General features: G+C 48.4%; 1 protein-coding gene across 2 annotated transcripts in view; it reads left to right on the top strand.

The window, feature by feature from the left end:
- Positions 1 to 20,900, top strand: part of CALN1 (calneuron 1) — a 458,038-nt gene that overhangs the window by 299,071 nt on the left and 138,067 nt on the right. For both annotated transcript variants that reach the window (XM_036280518.1, XM_036280516.1), the window contains exon 4: positions 8,906 to 9,018. In XM_036280518.1, coding sequence (XP_036136411.1) covers positions 8,906 to 9,018 — 113 coding nt within the window. The remainder of the gene's footprint in view (positions 1 to 8,905; positions 9,019 to 20,900) is intronic.

Raw genomic sequence — 20,900 nt, 5'->3', positions numbered from 1 at the left:
GGAGCTTGTAATTTTTTTTGTTTTCTGGAACCGCAATGAGTGTCCTTGAGCATCCTTGACTTGCTCTCACCTTGGAGACCACTCTCGTAGACAATGTCAACTTTCGCGTGTGCCGCGCTTCCTCACTTCCTGTTTTACTCTGCAATGGTAAATATTTTCCATTCCAATGTAACATGTAAATAAAAGTATCTTTTCTAGTTCGACTGTTCTGTATGAAACAAGTAAAAACCATGTGCTTGGTGTTTAGCGCTTATGTAAAATGGGTTCCCCAGAATGCTGGGTTGCTAGAGGTAAGCGTATTGCTCTGGGGTGTCTGGGCCTCAGTTCAGCTTTTCTCAGTGGGTTGAGGTTGGGGCAGATGAGGAGCTAGGAGAGATGATGGATGTAAAATTCCATGAACAGAAGTCAGGGAGGAAGAGACTGCGCTCGTCCTTTCGGAACAATGGCCAAGGCATGGTGTTCCACAGAGTTAAGCATCTCAGAGTTAAGCTCGGAAGATCCTACCTTATGTCATTTTACCTACAAGACCGATACGAGGGACTCTGAACCATAAGAAGCCGTGCATCTGTTCCCGTTCTAGGTGGAAATGTTGATTTTGATAAATTTCTGTGGCCTTGGCTCAGTGACTCAGGAACTTGGAATGAGGGTGGAGGTGTGTGTGGAAGAGTTGACACAGCAGGCTATCCTTAGAAAGGCCTCCTCGCCAAAATAGAGACAGACTCATAGATGGAGAGCAGGCAGACAGCTCTGGTGGGGGAAGTTGGGGTGGGGGAGGGATTGAGCAAAAAAGAAAAAAAGAGAGAGAACTCATGGACATGGACAACAGTGTGGTGACTGGGGGGGTGGAGGATAAGTGGTGATGGAAAAATAAAATTAATTTAAATTAAAAAAAAAAAAAAGACCTGCTTGCAAGGTTAGTCCTTGGCTGGCTTTTGGGAAATTGGTTTTGGGGATGGTTTTCATCATTCCTAGAACTGGAAAGAGGAGCTCACCATGCCGCACCTGTTTGGGCATACAACGTGGGTTAAGCTAAGCACCTGCTTTCCTTCTGGAAGTCTGAAGTTTGGTGCATGCCAGGCACAGAGTGCCTACACGACTAGCCCCTAGTGAATGCCTCGGACACTGGACTCTGAGGAGCTGTCCTGGAGACACATGTTGCCACTGCTTGTTGCTGGGGGAATTAAGCATGTCTCTTGCCGCCGCTGGGAGAGGATTCTGGGAGTCTGCCCGGTTTCCTTCAGACTTTCCCGTGCGTCTTTCCCTTTGGTGATTGTGCGTTATGTTCTCACACAGTCAGACATCATAGCTGTGAGTAGGACCACATGCTGTTCCGGAAGTCCTCTTAGCAAACCACTGAACTTGGGCATGGGTCCTGAGATTCCTCCAATGCACATCCCACCTGAAAAGCTACAGTCCCTTTGTGACCAAGTTGCTGCTCCCGAGCCTCTTCAGTGTAAGACTCCAGGTGCTGCCGCCAGGGCAAGGGCATGGTTTTGGCTTCCACCATGCCCACATCCAGTATTCAGCCATACAACATCCCTGGCTCAGCCACCACCCTCCTTGGCCTGCTGTGGCATTTCACACTGCTGGAGACTAGCTACCTGGCCCTTACAGAAGGTGTGTCTTGATATTTAGGGCACTGGAAATATCAAAACAGACCTCATGATACTCTCTCAAGGCAGTGTAACAGTGTATCAAAATGGCACCGTTATGTCTCAATTGTAGCCCGTAAAGCACAGGAACAATACAATACAGTAAGTGCCGGGTTTCCCAAGGGCCCCTTGTTCTCTGCTTTATGTGTGGGTCAGCTTGAGCTGCTCTAACAAACGCCACAGACTGGAGTCCAAGATCAAAGTCCAAGCGGCAGGAGCCTCTTCCTGGCTCACAGACACGGCGTCCACTGTCCTCACATGGCCTTTCTCTGTGTCCCTTCCTCTTCGTGTAAGGACACCCGTTGGGATTCAGGCCCTACCTTTATGACCGCATTTAACCTTACCTCCATAAAGGCCCTGTCTCATAATAGTCACACTGGGGGTTGGGGCTTTCACCTACGAATTTGGAGAGAGGGAGAGACGCAGTTCAGTCCCCTTCGCTTTATGAGATGCTGGAGTTGAAGCATTAGGCAAGACTGGTGGTGGGCGGTGGGTTTTCCCTAAACTCCTTGCAGTGGGGACGGGGGTGTTTTTCATTCAGTTTGAGCTAAAGGCATTTCCTAAGAGCCTGACCTGTGTTTGTTTTAGTTTAAAATATTTAGGGGCTGGTGTTTGTACCACACGTAAACCATATCCAAAGGCCTTCGATGGAGCTGCTGCCTGCTCTTTGGGTAGCCAAGTAGGGAGGCCCAGGGCTGCCTTGGAAAGAGCTGCCTTTGAGTGGCACGTGGAGCAAAGGAGGAGCCAGTTTGGAGCTTAGGATCCCCTAGCAGTGGATCCCTTCCTAACGCCGCGACCCTTTAACACAGCTCCTCATGTCGTGTGTGGGCGTATCTGCACGTGGGCAGACCCGCCTGGAGACGGATGGAGGAGCGGTGTCTCGGTTCCTAAGACCATCGGAAATATGTGTTTTCCAATGGTCTTAGGCGACCCACGGGTTAAGAACCCTGCCCTAGAGGGTTGATGACACCCAGTGGAGGGAGATACCCCCAGAAGACCCAGGAGGTCCAGGGAAGGGGGTTAAGCAGCTGACGTGGTGGAGGCATAGCCGACTTGGAGAAATGATGGCCTGTCCCATCCCAGGTGTGGCCGAAACCACAGCTGGAGAACGGGGACGGCGGTCGGCCTAGGACAGCTGGTGAACCTGATCTCCTCTTCCCGTTCGGGGTCTGTAGCCTGGATCAGGTCCAATCGAAGGAAGGAAGACGTTTCCAACTAAAGGAGGTCTGGGGTTATGTTCTCAGTAGTCTGGACCGGTTTTTTATTCTTTGAGAGTCAATAACAAAGCTAGAGGACCAGCCCCATGCTTTACCCCAAGTCAGGAGACAGCATAACACAGGGCGGCTTGAACAAGGAGTGGGGAGAAGGTCGTTTCTGCTTGCACCCCCTGGGACCTGGAGCATCGAGAAAACAGCTGGCGAGCGCCCCCCGGCCTCCGTGGTCTTTGCTTCCCTCCTTCCCTCTGCTCTTGATGAGTTTCATCCACACGGATGCTAAAGACTGAACGCATTGTTTAATTTTAAAAATGATCTATTTTTGAACAGATAATACATGGCATGGTTCAAAAATAAAAAAGTATAAAAAGATAGGGGTGAGAAGACTCATTCTTCTCCCCAACATGCCCAGACTTACCCATGAATAAACCATGAACTATATTTAGTTTTCCTTGGGTGGGGAGGTACACTTTCAGATATTTTTATGAAAATATTTACTCAAGAAAATAGATATATATAGTCTCCTTGACCTTTTTAGTTTAGTTTTTTTTTTAATTCTCACCTGAGGACAGTTTTGCATTTATCTTCAGATAGAGTGGGAGGGAGAGAGGGGATAGAGAGAGAGAGAGAAATCAATGTGAGAGAGACACATAGACTGCTTGCCACCCACATGACCCCAACCAGGGCCAGGGATGAACCGCAACTGAGGCACGTGCCCTTAGCGGAAACTGAACCCAGGAATCTCTGGTCCGTGGGCTGATGCTCTAACCACTGAGAAAACCGGCCAGGGCTCCTTGACCTTTTTAAACCAAATGGTAGCACTCAGTGGTGCACTTATTTGCCTTGCTGTTGTTTACCAGAGACTCTGTCTGAAGATCTCAGAGATCTTGCCATAGCTCCTGAAGACTTTTAGGTCCACATTTTTAGCTGTTCGTTACCTCCACACCCTCCCGTTCTGCCAGCACCTCCACGCTGGCATCGCCCAAGTCTGTGCCCCTGACTGCCCCTCTTCTCCTACTGAGCCCCTCCTGACTTCTCGATTGTTCTGAATTAGCTCCCCGGTCCCTGCAGCAGCCCAGACTCGACCTCAGAGTCACCGTTGCCTCCTCCCCTGTCCTGTTCTTGCAGTCAGTTGCCAAGTGTTGTCAGGTCCCTGGATCCAGTCCTCACCACCCCTCCTCCACCCTGGCCTCCTCCCTTACCATTGGCCGGGGGTGGGGACACTTTTTCCTGCTAAGGGCCATTTGGGTATTTATAAGATCATTCTCAGGCCATACAAAAGTATCAACTTGAAATTAGCCCGCTGTATCTGGTCAGGCTGATTTGGTGAGGCAGGTGATGTTAGCTGGTACTGGTTTCGAGGGCCGTGTATGGCCCGCGGGCCGGACGGTCCCCACCCCTGGAGCCCAGCCACTTCCAGGTCAGCTCTGCCCCTCCCCCAGCCTACGCACTGTGACCCGGCTGATCTCTGACAGGCAGCGCAGGTGCTCTCATTCCCAGATGTGGACACTGTCCACGAGTCTAGATCAGTGACAAGCAGAGGCTTCTCTTGTCCCCTCTTTCCCCACAGGAAGGCTCGGTCGGCATGAAGGGAGGGTGGTCGCTGCTCCCAGCCACCCTCCATCCTTCCTGGTGCCCCCTGCGCTGCCCAGCTGCTCACTCGCCTCCCCTCTCGGCTTCTGAGAACTCTTCTCCTCCTTAGAGGCTCACTGCCGAAGCACTGAGAATGTCCTGATGGGAGCTTTGGCTCCCCCCTTCTCCGCCTGAGCACAGGGCTTTCAGGCCAATCACAGCACCCGCCCGACCCTGTCCTGGTAACAGATTGCAAGAGCCGGGAGGGCAAGCCTGTGCCTTGTGGATCTCCTGTGGCCCCACAGCCCATGGCCCACTGACCAGCTGCTTCGCAGGTGTGCTTTTGTTTTTTGTTTTTCCTTTATTGGAGAGAGAGGAAGGAGAGGGAGAGAGAGTGATAGAAACATCGATGAGAGAGAACATCGACTGGCCGCCTCCTGCATGCCCCCCACTGGGGATCAGGGCCACAACCTGGGCATGTGCCCTGACCAGGAATCAAACCGGCGACCTCTTGGTGCCTGGGTCGACGCTCAACCACTGAGCCACACCGGCCGGGTGCAGGCATGCTTTTGGAACGTAGTTACTTGATTTGAAAGGAGTCGCAGACATTTTTTTCTCCCTCCTAACCTGTGTCCTTGTTACCCTTCAGAGCTCATCCTGTTTTCCCCTGTATATTCTTCACCTTCCTTTGATTGTGCAGTGATTTTTGTTATTATTTTACCTCTTTGTGGAAGTTTCAGCTGATCGGTTTTAATGAATGTTGTTCAGCCCCGGCCCTCCTGTGGCTTCCTGCCCCAGTTCGAGTCCATTACTCTGACTTACACAGCAGTGGGAAGCAGCAAGACCTTAGCAGGGTAGCTCCTGCACTTCCTGCCAAGTGGATCATGACACTGGGAGGCTGAGGAGGGAGAAGAGGCCTGGTAGGGGGGAATTCCGTTCTTTAATTCTGCAGGTACGTGCATGTTGAAGATTGCAAAAAAAATGAACGTAGTGAAATTTTTTAAAAAATATTTTTCTTTATTGATTTTATACAGAGAGGAATGGAGAGTGAGAGAGAGATAGAAACATTGATGAGAGAGAACATCGATTGGCCGCCTCCTGCATGCTCCCCACTGGGGATTGGACTCATAACCCAGGCATGTACCCTGATCAGGGATCAAACTGGCGACCTCTTGGTGCATGGGTCAGCACTCAGCCACTGATTCACACTGGCCGGGCAGACCCAGTGGGATTTTTGCAGCTGCATTCTGTGAAAGGTGGCGGGTCTGAGAAGATGCCCACCCTTCTTGGGGGCATATGAATGCAGGTACCCTGCCAGGCCTGGACAGGCCTCCCTCATTAGACCAATTTTTTTAGGTGGAAGAGGTTTCAGATGCCTAGAGGGTTGTATGTGAGAGACCTGTGTCCACTGAGAATTGATCATGGAAGGAGAATTACCGAGGCCCCGAGTGCAGGCCACATGGGAATTGGGGGACAAATGAGTGGCTTCCAGGCAGTGGTCTTTTGCATTAGAGCCCTGAGGGCCCTCTCTTCCAGTCCCCCACTAACTTCCTTCCTAAATGCCCAGGCGGGAAAACAGGTTTGACTCTCACACTTTGAAAAGAGATATGAGCCTATGCCAGGACTTACGCTGGGGTCTCCGGTGGAGAAGACGGGGGTGGTATAACGTGGAGGGTAACATCCGCGATCCAAGCTGAGTCCCGGTGCCGGCACACACTAGCTGCGTGGCCTCGATCTGTTGCTTTTAACCTCTTTTTGCCTAAGTTTTCTCGTGGGTAAATGTGGAAGGGGAGAGCCTGTCCATAGTGTTGAGATAAAATCAAACGATAATAAATGTAAAGCCCTGAGCTCAGTGTCTGGCATAAAGCAAGTGTTAAATACATAGTTCCTATTACTTTTCTTATTCCTCTTTTAAATGACTAAGAAAGACCTCCAGAGGTGGACCTAGGTCACCAGCTAGGTCAGAGAGTTGGGGTAATGTTCACTGTCAACGGACCAACATTCCAGAGGGAAGGCCCAGGGGAGGAGAACCACGGGACTAGGGACAGTTCTCGTCCAGTGTTTCTTGACCTTCTTTTTTCAATGGCCACCTCCGCCCCACCCCAGGAGCCCTTTAAGACCTTTGTCTCCCTAGTTGCCCTGCCCCCTTGAAATTGTAATAGCAAAGATATGCTGTATATCTGTGGCCCCAGGAGGGCCACAAACTATTGTAATAGCTAGGATTTGTTTTGTTTTGTTTTGTTTTGGGGGGGGGGTCCCCTAAGAATCACTTTTCACTTCATGGAGGGTGATATTATCGTCACTATTGAGAATGAATATTTCAGTCTGAGACTCTTTGGCCTCCCAGCCCCAGCTATTATAGCAGGAGGGATTTGGAGTGAGCGGGAATAGAGAGAGACCACAGAGGAGATGGACTGACTCCATCAAAGGAGCCATGGGCGTGAGCCTACAGGAGCTGAGGGCTGTTGAGAACAGGACACTGTGGACATCACTCCTCCACAGGGTCGCCAGGAGTCGGAGCCGGCTCAGTGGCATGCAACATGACACAGAGGACCAGTGCATGTGGGTGACAAGTGTGCCTGTCTGAGCCTGGGAGCCACAAAGACCCAGCTCCGTGTGAATTCTAGGAAGACTGGGCCATTCTCTTCCTCCAGCTTCCAATTTTCTGCTTTCACAAACACTAGATGACTATCTGCATGTAAAATAATTTCCTTGCTTTTTTTTTTTATTTATTAAAAAGTAAAGTTATTATATCAAAAAGAACCAGCACATTACAGCATCTTAAAACCTGCTTTAAGTCAATATCTAGATGAGCCAGGAGTGAGGAAGAGAGCCCATCCCTTCTCTGGACCTCTGCCCGGTTTGAGCAGTGTTCTCTTCACAAGTATTCCCTGCTTTGAAAGGCAGGGTGGTAATTCATTGTTGCTTGCATTCACTTTTTTATGGGATCAATGATCTAAAAAGTCTCAGATACCTTTATCTTGCTGAGGGTGAGAGATAAATCAGTTTCCTCTCAGTAGCCCGCTGGCTGCCCCACCCCACTCGGAGGTAGATGAATCTGTTCTTTCCCACTGACTTCTCATGCCTTCCTTATCATCTGGACAGTCTTATCTCGGAATTAGTGACATCTTGATGAAGACATCTGCTTGGATTTTTGAAATGGGTTTTGAATGAAGGCTTTGTAAAGGCACGTGCACTCTGGGGGTGGACCAGTCGGCCTGCACTTTGGCAAACCTGGGCCAAGATGTGGTGAGATCATGGTGGAGACTCCCTCGTGAGCAGTTCTGAGGTTCAGAATGCCACCCTGGATAGTCACTGAGGCTTGGACCATACCTTGAAGATCTGCTTTGGTCGTTCGGTCGGTGTCAGCTCTGGCACGAAAGATCCAACGGATGCTGAACTGAGTCAAGGAAAAACAAGCAAGAGGCAGCCTCTGCTCGTTCCACAAGTACAGACTGAGGGCTCACCGTGGTGCTGAATATGCAACAAGGTTTCAGACTCGGTCCCTGACTTTGCAAGGCGCCTGGTCCAGGTGGGAGATAGACATGCCCACCAATAACCGAGATACAGGGTGGGAAGTTCTATGATAGATGCACCTTAAGTTAGCAGGAGAGACGGAAGAAAGTTTGGCCGACTCTGTGTCGTGAGATGAGGAAGGGTCAAGAAGAAAATGAAAAGAGAATGCAACATTTAAGCTCCATGTTAGAGAACTTGATGGTGCTCATCGTGTGCACCACTGAGCGGGGGCATCCGGATGTGCAGAGGCATGGAGCTCGGAAGGAGCAGGGCATTTGGGGCAGAGGTGGGGAGCAAAAGGGATAGTGGGACCTGAATGCTCTCCTGAGGTGGTTTCCTTATTTGCAAAGATGCACCGATTTATAAAGCATGATCTGACAGGTTCTGGGGAATTAAACTCTGAACTGTCTGGAGAATGGCGTGGCGGTGAGAGCATGAGGGCAGAAGGCAGTTCTACTAATAACATTATAATTATAACTAGGAACATGAACTTTTCGAATCAGTCTCCCATCATAGTCTTCAGAAAGGGAATACCAACTGGATTAGAGCAGCCACAGGTATCTAAGAGGTGAATTCACTAAAACGTGACGACTGAATGTAGGTGTGAGTGGCAAAGATGAAGGAAGAGACAGGGATGGAGCCGCAATCCCTTCATGTGCAGCTGGGTGATCTGAGGTCCAGGAGGTGCAGCAGGGGTAAGGAGGTGCTGGTTGAGCATTTAGATAGAAACTCTGTCAAGTAATTAGCAATATGTGGTATTGGATGTCCTAATAATTGCCAATAATTTCTTGTGTTTCTTTTGATATTTTAACAATGTTGCACAATTTTCAGAAATGCTACTCAATTAGTGAGGTCAGGTCAAGAAGAAAAACATGGAGATGTTTATTTCATGGGGGACAGGAGGTCAATTTCAACTACATTTCTATTCATATTTATATTTTCTCCTTCCAGGGGATGGCCAGGTGGATTTTGATGAATTCATGACAATTCTTGGCCCTAAACTGGTATCTTCCGAAGGCCGTGATGGTTTTCTTGGAAACACAATAGATAGCATATTCTGGCAGGTAAGTAAGAATTTTTTTTTAAAGATTAAGTTTGACAGTGAACATATGTCTTGGACACATTTCTGATTCTGAGATCTTGAGCTTCTATTCATCACATGAGGATCTCTTCTGGGCTGGAGTGACATACATTCCTGTCGTCTAAATCGGGGTCCATACTGTTAGATTGCCGAGGGAGGATCCCATGAGGCCAGCGTGGTGCAGGAACAGAATTTTATTCAGGACATCTGAAAAGCAGACGGGCTGAGTCATCGCCCGCACCGGCCCGGGCTTGCTGTTTACAAGGAGCTCTGGGCGGGCGCTCTCTTGGAGGGCGCGTCGGGGCATGTGCGGGCACAGAGACCGGGCAAACGAGATGGCCTTTGCTGGACGGAAACTGCCCGGGCAGGGTCCTGTCGGGGGGGGGGGGGGGGGGGATGGGCGGTAAATACGAAGGGCCCTATCTGCAGAGGCAGTCCTGGGGCAGGGTGCTCTCTGGCCAAACACATACTAGGTCCTCTGAACAAAGAATCCAAATGACAGTCATTTAAGGCTCAGAGGAGTGAAATACCTGTTTTTTTCCTTATATCAAAAAGAGTTTTACATTTTGGAGAAATGAGAATTCTCCACTTTTGATTCACAAAAGGCTTTTTCCTTGGGACACTTAAAAAGGACAAATCAAGCCCTGGCCAGTTTGGCTCAGCAGTTAGAGCATCGGCCTGCGGTCCAGAGAGACCTGGGTTCGATTCCCGCTAAGGGTGCGTACCTCGGTTGCAGTTTGTCTTTGGCCCCTGTTGGGATCGTGTGGGTGGCAGCCAGTCGATGGGTCTCTCTCTCATTTCCCCTCTCTCCCTCCCACTCTATCTGAAGATAATGCAAAAATGTCCTCGGGTGAGGATTTAAAAAAAAAGGCCAATCAGTATTATCTGAGCCCAGTTCTGATCCTGGTTCCAGGAGACCCTTGCTGAGCGAATGCCATGGTTACCTTGTGTGTTGGGATCCTATCAATACTCTTATCCTTAATAGGACACAATGGTTTTTCCTAAGAACTTGTGTTCGATGCTCCTCAATTAGCTCCTATGTCTATCTCTTAAGGTCTCTTAGGAAATTCCAAATATCTGACTTTGAATTACTAATGTGCTATGAATTATTAATCTTAAAATGTGATTATTATTTTATGATTATGAAATTTGGGGAATAGATTATCAATGATTATATTAAAAATTGGAGTCAAATAATTTGACAAGTTAAATTGACTTATTGGTTAGACGTGGAAAACACCACTGAGGCAGCGTGGTTTCTTCCATGTCTTGACGTGTTCTTTTCCTTAGCCTAAGCTAAAGGGATTGTAGTTGACAGGTACCTTTTGTCTGATTCCGTTTCCCATCTTGCCTATAGCCAACAAGTAAGTTGTAAGAATAGGTCATGTGCCCTGCAGCCTAAAGTCACTGTGGATTTTACAGACGATGGTTAAGAGTTTGACTGTGAAAGCACAATTAAGAAACAGAGAAAAAAGAATTGATTAACTGGTGTTGTGGCCACTGGATTGTGATCTCCTTGAAGCCAAGGACTTGGTGATTGTGGCACCCTTGGCACCTGGCACAGGGCACGCAGTAGGCCCTCAATAGTAAGTTTTTAAAAAATAGAAGGTATAGAAGTTCAAGAAAGGAGGCCAGTGTGGTCTCGATGGGTCAGATGAGGCTTCAGGAAATGGGGACCCTTGTTTGGAACCTTGAACTGTGAGGGGGGTGAAGTGAGCTGGTTAGGATGAGCGTTTGAAAAGGGTGGGGTCCTGAGCATAGTCCATCATTGACCCTGACTAAGGTGCAGGTGAAAGGGAAAGGCCTCAGGACCCCTGGCAGAATGGATTTAGGTCCTGAGGAAGGAGAAGACTTGAGATGACTCCAAGGTTCCCAGCTGGCTTTTATTGCCAGGAATAAGATTATGGAGAGAAAAGTCTTTGTGGAATTCTAAATTGGACATGTCGTGCGTAAGGTGAGACTCGGATAACCAAGAGGAGGAAAGTCTATACACAGCTGATATCAGGGATGGATCACAGGCAGGAGACCAGGGTTGGAAACCCTGGGATTCATCAGAGCTGGTGGGTGAACTCACCAGAGGAAGATGCATGGATGAAGTTGAGCAGAAAGACAGAACCTATTCCTGGAGAACACAGGGGCAGGGGACAGTGACATGGGGACTCTGATCTCCACTCTGCTCAGACACATCAGGCAAACACTGTCTCCTCGAACTGTGGTCATGATCAGCCCTGACAACTCCTAGAGAAGGACTTCCAAGACCTACTCACCACATGATGAGAACATTTCCCAGTAACCCTTCAGGCGTGACTCCATACTTGAAAGGACAGACAGGTAGAGTGCCCTGGCAGAAATAAAAAACAAACACATAGTTCAGAGGGTGGAGAAACACTGCTTCTCACCTGGCCATCTTTCCACCCATACAGATCCACTCTGGGTGAGCATCGGGAGTTCTGTCCCTGGTTCCCCTTCTCTGCTCTCCTTTATCCCCCCTCAGAATGCCTGCTACCCTTCGCCTCTGCCTTCAGGGCCCACCCTAGCCTAGGAGGATGCCGCAAGGCCTCCCAGGCTCTAAGCGTTCTTCTTGGCCCCCATCCTGGAGGGGAAGGAGCTGTGTACTTAGAGCTGCAAGTCTCAGGTCTCCATAGTGGAACATCTACCCAGTGAGCAAATGTTTCTCTTACAATAGCTTGACTGCCTCTACTGTAATTTGGATGGGCCATCATGCTCACAGAGCCTCGGTGTGATGGGTGGGATGGGGAAATGAGAGAAAAGGGAGGAACGCCGTTCTGAACTATGTAAACAAATGCGGGAATGCACGGACTTGCGGCCCTGGCTTTCCTCTCCTGCTCTCGCTCACTCGGCTCAGGATTATAGGACCAGCAAAGGAGAACACGTCAATCAATCCTCAGTCGTCAGCTGTGTCCCCCCTACCCCACCATCTGTCATGCAGAGACAGAGTGAAAAGTGGTACTTAAAACATCCAGAGCATCTGGTTCTTCCTGGAAAAGGGTGCATATTTTCAGCACTTGAATGATTTAGTGATTGTTCAGGTTTAAAAGAAAGTTGTTTGTGTGCATGTGTGTACATGCATATGTACATGTGTGTATATGCACGTGTACGTGTGTGCGTGCATATGTATGTGTGTATATGCATATTTACATGTGTGTATATGCAAGTGTGCGCTTGTGTATGTATGTATGTAGGTGTGTATATGCATATGCACGTGTGTATATATGCATATACACGTGTGTATGTTTGCTTGCCCACAGTGGTGGAGGATGGTATAGAAGAGGAGCAGCAGAAAGACAGCTTACTGCGCTGGACACCCATACATATCAGGAGACGTCACTCTTCTAGAAAGGGAAAGACCATCCATTTAAGACACTGACAAGGCTTCCCAACAGGAACAAAGTCAGTCTCCTACAGAAGTAGACTTAATGGTACACCTGGCAGGGTGCACGGATGATCTGTTGGCTGCATAATACATTACACCAAAAGCTAGTGACATAAAACAACCCTAAATACTTACTGTCACACGTGGTTTCTGTGGGTCGGGAATTTGAAAGCAGCTCAGCTGGGTGGTTCTGGTTCGAGGTCTCTCATGAGGTTGCAGTGGAGATGCTGGCTGGGGCGGGGGGCTGTGCCTCAGGCTCCCTCGCATTGCCGGCAAGGTGATGCTGGCGACGGGCAGGAGACCTCAGGTCCTTGCCACGTGGCTGTCTCCATTGTGCTGCTGGAGTGTCCTCACGACGTGGCAGCTGGCTTCCCTCAAAACAACGGATGCAGGAGAGGATAGGGCAGAAGCCACAGTGTTTTTATGGCCTAGCCTTGGAAGTCAAACTCCATTATTTCTGCACTGGCCCCTTGGTTACGCAGGTCATCCCTAGTCAGGGTGAGAGAGGCCCACTCTGGAGGCAAGGCCCACGAGGGCCCTGCGGAGCTGCGCACCAGCAGGTAAAGTCTCTGCACTTGGGCTTCAGCTCCTGATCTGCCACTGCTGCCCCGGCCTTCCATCTCCCCCAGGCTTTGGTTCCTCCCTGCCTTCGAAGAGACCTGTTCTCTATGTTGTGAGAAGTGATCTTCCCGGGCACTCGGCTCGTCTTGCTAATCAAACCTGTTTCCAGTGCTCCCTCCTTGCTGGCTTTCCGGCCTACAGTGCCAAGGTAAAAATCAAATGGGGTTCTGCACCAACAGCTATTTATCGCTTGGCGCTAGTCCCAAAAGCTCTGCACCTCTGGCTCTCTGCAGGATATTGGTATTGGCAAAGGCAGAGTGTAATTGGCTACAAAAGCAGCCTCATCCCAAAGAGAATGGTCTGAGGGCCATGCCCCAGAGGGTCTCTCCATCTTCCTAGGGTGTGCTGCCCTTGGGTGTAAGGCTCAGATTTCTTGGCTGCCAGTTAGGAACCTAAATGTCCTGAGCCTCTGCTGGCTCACGTGCAAGCTGGTGGTGACTATAGCTAGTTTACCCTGCAGCTATGTGCAATGTCCAAGTCACGGTGAGCTACCTGACGTCAGCATACGTGGTCCACCTTGGGGCCCGTGTGTCCCACTGACTCCTCCAGCAGCAGACCTGCCCAGCATCCTCTCCAGCTGTCCACTCCTCCCCATCTGCTAGGATAATACACAGCAGGTGTAGAGTATTTTGTTCTCCATTCGTCAAATTTCTGTGTGTTTTCTGTAACTGCAGTGATGTATGGGGAGGAAATGGGAAACGAGTCTGCTTGAGGGCTCGGTGCATGTTGATGGTGGAGAGGAGGGAAGGGAGGCTGGGACTCAGGATGGGGCATGGCATTCAGGCTCGGTGCTTCAGGCTGATCGCCACTGCTGAGATGTGGGGTCCTCGACGTCCCTGTTGTCCCACCACTCATTCTCACCTTACACCATATGTCCACTTGTACCCCAGAATTAGAGTCTTTAACACAGCAGATGCCCCCACGTGGCAGAGGAGAGCTCTTCTCCTGTGTCACAAGGTTCATCCAAGTCACCACAGCAGCCCTGTACAGGGTCCCTTCCTTAACCTCCACCACTGTGCACCCCAAGTTCTGCACCGAGTGCAGGCTGCACACCATGAGGGGGAGAAGGACAAGGGCCGTGGGAGCCCAGATAGCTCTGCGGATCCCAGGGTCCAGCTGACACTTCTATAGACTCTTCTCCCTCTGATGAAAGAGAAACGAGTCCACACTGAGGGGGGCGGGGGCTGAGCTATCTCTGTATCTTTCTGTGGGCCCCGGAGGGTGCAAGTAAACCCGTTGGCCGCAGGGATTCTGGAAATCACTGAATGGGTGTTCCAGAACTGGGCTCTTTTCCTCGCATTTTTATCTTATTCACAGTCAAAACTCATTCATTAAAACGTCACTACTTTAGTGTTTTTGTTTTAAGAAATGAAACACATTAATATTGACGCGAATGGATGTGTTGACGGGAGGGCGCTGGGTGCATGGGGCCACGTCTGGGGCTGGAGGTCGAGGAACAGGAGCTCACACTGGCTCCTGGGTCTCCGTGTGTGCCGGAGAGTGTTGCCTAAATGCCCTGAGCCTCCGCTGGCCCATGTGCAGCTGGTTATTATCACAGCTGGTTCACCCGGCAGCTGTGTATAATGTCCAAGACACGGTAGGTTACCCTAACATAAAAGTGTGGGGGACACCCACCCCCAGATTCGGTCCAGATCTGGGCTTGTTTGTCACTCTGCCTTCAGCAGCACACCTGCTCAGCATCCTTTCCAGCTGTGCAGTCCTCCCCATCTGGTGGGATAATGCACAGCAGATGTAGTGCATGCCTACAGCTGCTCCCCCGGCGTTGCTCCAGGCTGGCCCTGTCCCTCCACCCAGAATTCTTGCTCTGGTCTCATGTCTTCCCTGGATTACTATTTCTGCTCTGGCTCTCGACTCCTGATTTCTGTCCCATGGGAACGTGTATGTGCTGGTCCCAGAGCCATGGCTGAGATGGGCGAGGAGCACAACTTAACATCCTTGACTCACGAGCAGCAGAAAGCACTAGATGCCCATGTCCGTGACGGACGAGAGAAACGCTGCTCGGAGCCACAGGCACAAGTTATCCAGGTCTGTTTTGCAGAAAAGGACTGGAAAGAAGCATATCAGAACATCGACAGTGATTTCTCATGAGTGGTAGGATGACGAGTGATCGCATCCTTCTCTATTTCCCAAAATCTTGACAGGGGGCATGTGTTTCTTCTGTAATCAGGAAAAGAAACTTAAAGGAAAATGCAGTACCCAACGAGTCAGGTATCTATGAACTGTCTATAGTTATTTCATCTGTAAAACTGGATGATCGCCGGCCCCATGGGGTTGACTTGCAGGGAAAGCACATAAAAAAAAAAAAAAAAAAAAAAGACAAGGAACTGTTTACTCTCGTGAAGCATTTGTTTGTTGCACGGGGGCCAAGACAGGAAACACCGGGACCCTGACTCTTGTTGAAGGCTGCTGCATGTCCCAAGAGGCAGTCTCTCCTCACGTCAGAATATTGAAGCAGGTGGTTCTCCTTCAATATTTTGTCAGCGTGCCACTCCATCAGAGTTTTGTATCCAAAGCTGCTGCTCCTCAGCTCTTAATCATCTAATGGAGCCTAAACAGCGTTTAGCAGCGATGCCCGTCACGGGCCTGTTTGATGGGCAGCTGGCGCTTGAATCCGCAAAGCGGTTTTGCTGCATTTGAAATACGGAGGATGGGACGCGCGTGTGTCAGCGGTGGGTCCAAGTGTGTGGTTCCTGAACCACCGGCCGTGGCAGCAGGTGGGACTTGTCAGAGATATGAATGCCGGGCCCCACCCCAGAAACACAGAATCAGAAACTCCAGGGTGGGCCCAGCAGCCTGGGTGTGCACCAGCCCTCCGGGTGGCTGATTCTCGCCCAGGCGTCAGAGCCACCGAGACTTCAGTCACCTGTCCTGTGAGGCAGACATCTGGGCAGGCCTACTGGTCTGACCCTGACCTTGGTAATTTGGTTTTTTTGTTTCCTTTTTATAATTTTACCCATATAGTTGAGTGCATTTGGTCTTTAGTCTGTATAACACCACAGGCATACCTAGGAGATATGCGGGTTTGGTTCCAGACCACTGTGATAAAGCAAGTATCACAATCAAGTGAGTTCCACAAGACAGCCAGTGATAATTTTTTAGCCAATGGAGTCTTGAATTTGGTTTGTAAAAATTGCAACATCTGCCCTGGCAGATGTGGCTCAGTTGGTTGGAGCGCTGACCCATGCAGTGAAGGGTCGCAGGTTCAAATCTGGTCAGGGCACGTGCCCAGATCTCGGGTTCCATCACCGGTGAGGGCGTGTATGGGAGGCAACCGATCGATGTTTCTCTCGCACATTGATGTTTCTCTCTCTCTCTCTCTCAAATCAACCAAAACATATCCTCGAGTGAGGATTAAAAAAATCTTATAAAAATAACCCACACAACATGCGACATGCAATAATGTGAAGCACAATAAAACGCAGAGTGTCTGTATACGTTTTAACTGTTTCTAAAAGGGGGAGAAATTGCATGTCAATAAGTAACTAATTTTCTAACTTAGTAATGCCTTTTCTAAGCATTAAAGCAATGGAAGAATGCATAAATAAAAACTATTAAACAATTAAAAGAACATTTCAAAAAATTAACAAACAGGAAAAACAATGGCAATTGCTAGACTAAAGCATATGTGAAGAATTTTTTCCGAAGCAACATGGAAACCTCTTAACCCAACAGCAGAGCAACAAGATAAGGGACGGCAGCAGATGGATACGTACTTTCAGTAAACATATTAAAACAGGTGAACCTCACTGGAAATCTAGGAAAGGCCAATTAAAATAGTAATTGAATAATGTTTTCTGCCCGGCCGGTGTGGCTCAGTGGATTGAGGGTTGTCCCATGGACTGAGAGGTCCCGGTTCCATTCTTGGTCAGGGCACATGCCAAGGTTTCGGGTTCAGTCCCCAGTGGGGGACGTGCAGGAGGCCACTGATCAGTGTTTCTCTGTCATGGATGTTTTTATCTCTCTCTCTCTCCCTTTCTAAAAAAAAATCAATAAAAATATATTTTTAAAAAGAATAATGTTTTTCTTCTATCAGATAGAAAAGAACAAGACATATGATAATAGTGCTGTCACGAGTGAGACAAAATGTGCAAACTGGGAAGATGCAAACCGTAAAATTTCTGAAAGCTACCTGGAGATACTTTGCCACAACTTTTCAAAGCTTTCGACCCTATAATTAAAAATAATTCTACGTTCAGGACTTTATGATGTGAAATTAGTCAGAGACGTAGAAAATACAGTTACAAAGATGGACTATTGTAAGATTATTAAAAATAACATTTCCACTTTGCAGCCTGTAGAGATGAACTTTCCAGCATAATTACATTGCTGTTCTATATCTATTATATTTCCACTTATACTTACTGAGAGACAAAAACTGGAGAAATTATCATAGTGCTGACGATACTTCTTATTGTGGGTTGGAATAAAGGTGAATGGAATTTTTTTCTTTTTCTTTTTTTTCATCGTAATCATCTTTTATTTTTATTTTTTGTCTCTTGCTTTTTTATTTTTATTTATTTATTTTTTAAATCTTTATTGTTGAATGTAGAATGTATTACAGATGTTCCACATTTTTCCCCCATTGACCCCCTCCTCCCCACTCCCACCCCCCTCCTGCCTTTCCCCACACTATTGTCCGTGTCCATTGGTTATGCATATAAGTTCTTTGGTTTATTTCTTCCCACCCCCCCAACCCCTTTCCCTTTGAGGTTTGTCAGTCTAGCAATTAATTTGTACTTCTTAATCCCTTCACCTTTTTCATCCATTCTCCCAACCCCCTCCCATCTGGCAAGCAACAATATGTTCTCTGTATCTATGAGAATGTTTCTGTTCTGCCTGTTCATTTTGTTTGTAGATTCCATTGTTGATAGATATGTATTCATTGCCATTTTGTTTGTTCATATATTTTGTCATTTTCTTCAAAAAGACCCTTCACCATTTCATATAATAACGGTTTGGTGGTGATGAACTCCTTTAACTTTTTCTTGTCTGGGAAAGTCTTTATATGGCCATCGATTCTAAATGACAGCTTTGCAGGATAGAGTAATCTTGGTTGTAGGTTCTTGGTTTTCATCACTCTGAATATTTCTTGCCACTCCCTTCTGGCCTGCAAAGTTTCTTTTGAGAAGTCAGCTGACAGCCTTATGGGTACTCCCTTGTAGGTAACTAGCTGCCTTTCTCTTGCTGCTTTTAAGATTCTCTCTTTGTCTTAACCTTTTGCATTTTAATGATGATGTGTCTTGGTGTGGGCCTCTTGGGGTTCATCTTGTTTGGGACTCTCTGTGCTTCCTGGGCCTGTATGTCTGTTTCCTTCACCAAGTTAGGAAAGTTTTCTGCCATTATTGTTTCAAACAGGTTTTCGATTTCTTGTTCTCGCTCTTCTCCTTCTGGCACCCCCAAGATGTGAATGTTGGCACGCTTGAAGTTGTCCCAGAGGCTCCTTACACTATCCTCATTTTTTTGGATTCTTTTTTCTTTTTGCTGTTCTGATTGGGCGTTTTTTGCTTTCTTATATTCCAAATCGATGGTTTGCTTCTTGGATTTATGTAGTCTAGTATTGAAGCTGTGTAAATTATTCTTTATTTCAGTTAATGCCTCCTTCAATTCTGACTGGTCCTTTTTTATGCTCTTGAGGCCTTCACTAAGTTCACTGAGGTTCTCACTGAGTTCATTGAGTATCCTTATAAGCAGTATTTTGAACTCAGCATCTGTTAGGTTGCTTATCTCCATTTCGCTTAGTTCTTTTCTTGGGGTTTTGTTCTGTTCTTTCATTTGGGATCTGTTTCTTTGTCTCCTCATTTTGGCTGCCTCCCTGTGTTTGTTTTTCTGTATTAATGAGAGGTATGGGGCTCGCTGAGACCAGATGCTGCTTGTTTGAAAGAATTTAGGAAAAACCTGAAGCAGGATCCAAGACAGGCCAATCCTATGCTTAAGCAACTGGCAACAGCTTGGGTGGGCCTGAAAGTTGGGTGGGGCGGGGCCTCAGGGAGTCAGCAGGGCAGGGCTACCAGTGTGAGCCAGGTTGCTGGAGTCCCAGATATGGCTTCTGTCTGCTGCCCCAGGGAAGGGCTCACCAAAGGAACAAAGGCCTCTGACAGCACGTTTGTCCCAGAGAAAGCCCCCTCTTCAGCCCTCGCTCCAGCCCCAAACAGCTCAGTTCTTCCCTGTATGTCTCTGGTGCCCCTCGAGCTGCCTCCCCTCCGAGCTTAGAGGGAGAGAGTCCGATAAGTCCGTGCGCGGGCCCTTTAAGGAGCTGCCTGGGGCTCCAGCCGCTTCAGCTTCCCTGAGCCTCAGTTCCTGCTGGTTTTTCCAGCCAGAAGTTATGGGGATTCTCTTCCTGGCACTGGAACCCTGAGCGGGGCACCTGGTGTGGGACGGGGACCCCTCAGTCCTCAGGAAGGACCTTCCCAGCCGCGGGAGCCTCCTGATTTTTATCCGCCACACTTGGGTGTGGGACCAGCCCCTCGCGCCTCTGCCCCTCCTACCAGTCTGGATGTGGCTGCTGCTTTAATTCCGTAGTTGTAGGACTTCCAGTCAGGATGATTTCAGGCGGTTTTGAATGATGGTTGTTCTGTAGTTTAGTTGTAACTTTGATGTGGTTGTGGGAGGACGCGATACCGCGTTTACCTACCCGCCATCTTGACCGGAAGTCTTGGAATTTTTTTCTTTATCCCTGTTTTTATTTTCTGGAATTTCGACAATGAGCCATACCATTGATTCTGTTATTATTCAATGAAGTTAACAAACTCCCAAATGAACAGCATCACATTCTAAAGCAGCTGTTTTCAGCGGCGGAAAAAAGTAATTAGAGTTTCCTCATACATATGCTCATCGTATGGTCAACAAAGCGCGGAGTTGATATGAGAACATAAAAGCACATCATCAGCACCGCAGCCCAGCCCCCAGGAGGGAGGAAACACTCCCGAGGCCCCTGGCGACAGCTGCTGTGGGAGCCACAGGACACCCCCTGGCTGCAGGCACTGTGTCCACTGGTATGCTGAACACTCTCATTTCAGAACCTCCGAGCTGATTTTATAAGCAAAAACAAATCTAAAATTTAAAATTGCTTTTAAATAAATCCGTGACTGCTTCCTCAGTGTGTGGCCAGGATGGACTGACAAGTGTCCTCAGCCGAGAAGAGGAAAAGTCACTGGTTCCATTATCAGGGAAGTCCCGGCACCAGCGGCTTAATTCGTCTGTCCAGTGGAACCTCCCCGTGTGTTATGTAAAACGACCTTCTTTCATTCATCCACTTCCCTCAAGGGTCTGCATACAATACGTATGCTGTAGAGTCTCAGGAAGTGTCGAGTTTTATCCAAAGTCACTTTGATGAGGAGGACAGGAGCAAGAGGAAAGATGCTGGGACTGACCCTATCAAGGGCAGCATCTTGCATCAAGTTCAGGGGAGCAGAGAAAGGAACAAGGGAGGCATGAAAGCTCTGGGGATGTCCTGGGATCAGACAGACAAATCCTCAAACCCACAACAAGCAGCACCCAAAGGCAGCCTTCCGAAGGGGCAGGGGTCTCCTGTGCTTCAGGGATGATGTCTTGGAGACACTTAAAAACAACAACAAACATTTTACTGAGTTGTGATCAACATGTAAAAAGCTGTACATATTTAATGTATACAGGTCGATGAGTCCGGGAATATATACACCCATCACCACTATCAAGTCCACACACATATCCATCTCCTCCCAAAGGTTCCTCCCCTGTCTGTGTTGTTATTATCACTACTACTGTTGTTATTGTTTTGTGTGGGATAAGAGTCCTTAACCTAAGATCTACCCTCTCAACAACAGTGTACGGCACTGTCAGCCCTGGGCACT

This window comes from Molossus molossus, unplaced genomic scaffold, assembly GCF_014108415.1.
Source record: "Molossus molossus isolate mMolMol1 unplaced genomic scaffold, mMolMol1.p scaffold_m16_p_3, whole genome shotgun sequence".
Taxonomy (NCBI): Eukaryota; Metazoa; Chordata; class Mammalia; order Chiroptera; family Molossidae; genus Molossus; species Molossus molossus.
This window is presented reverse-complemented; position numbering and strand designations above follow the sequence as displayed.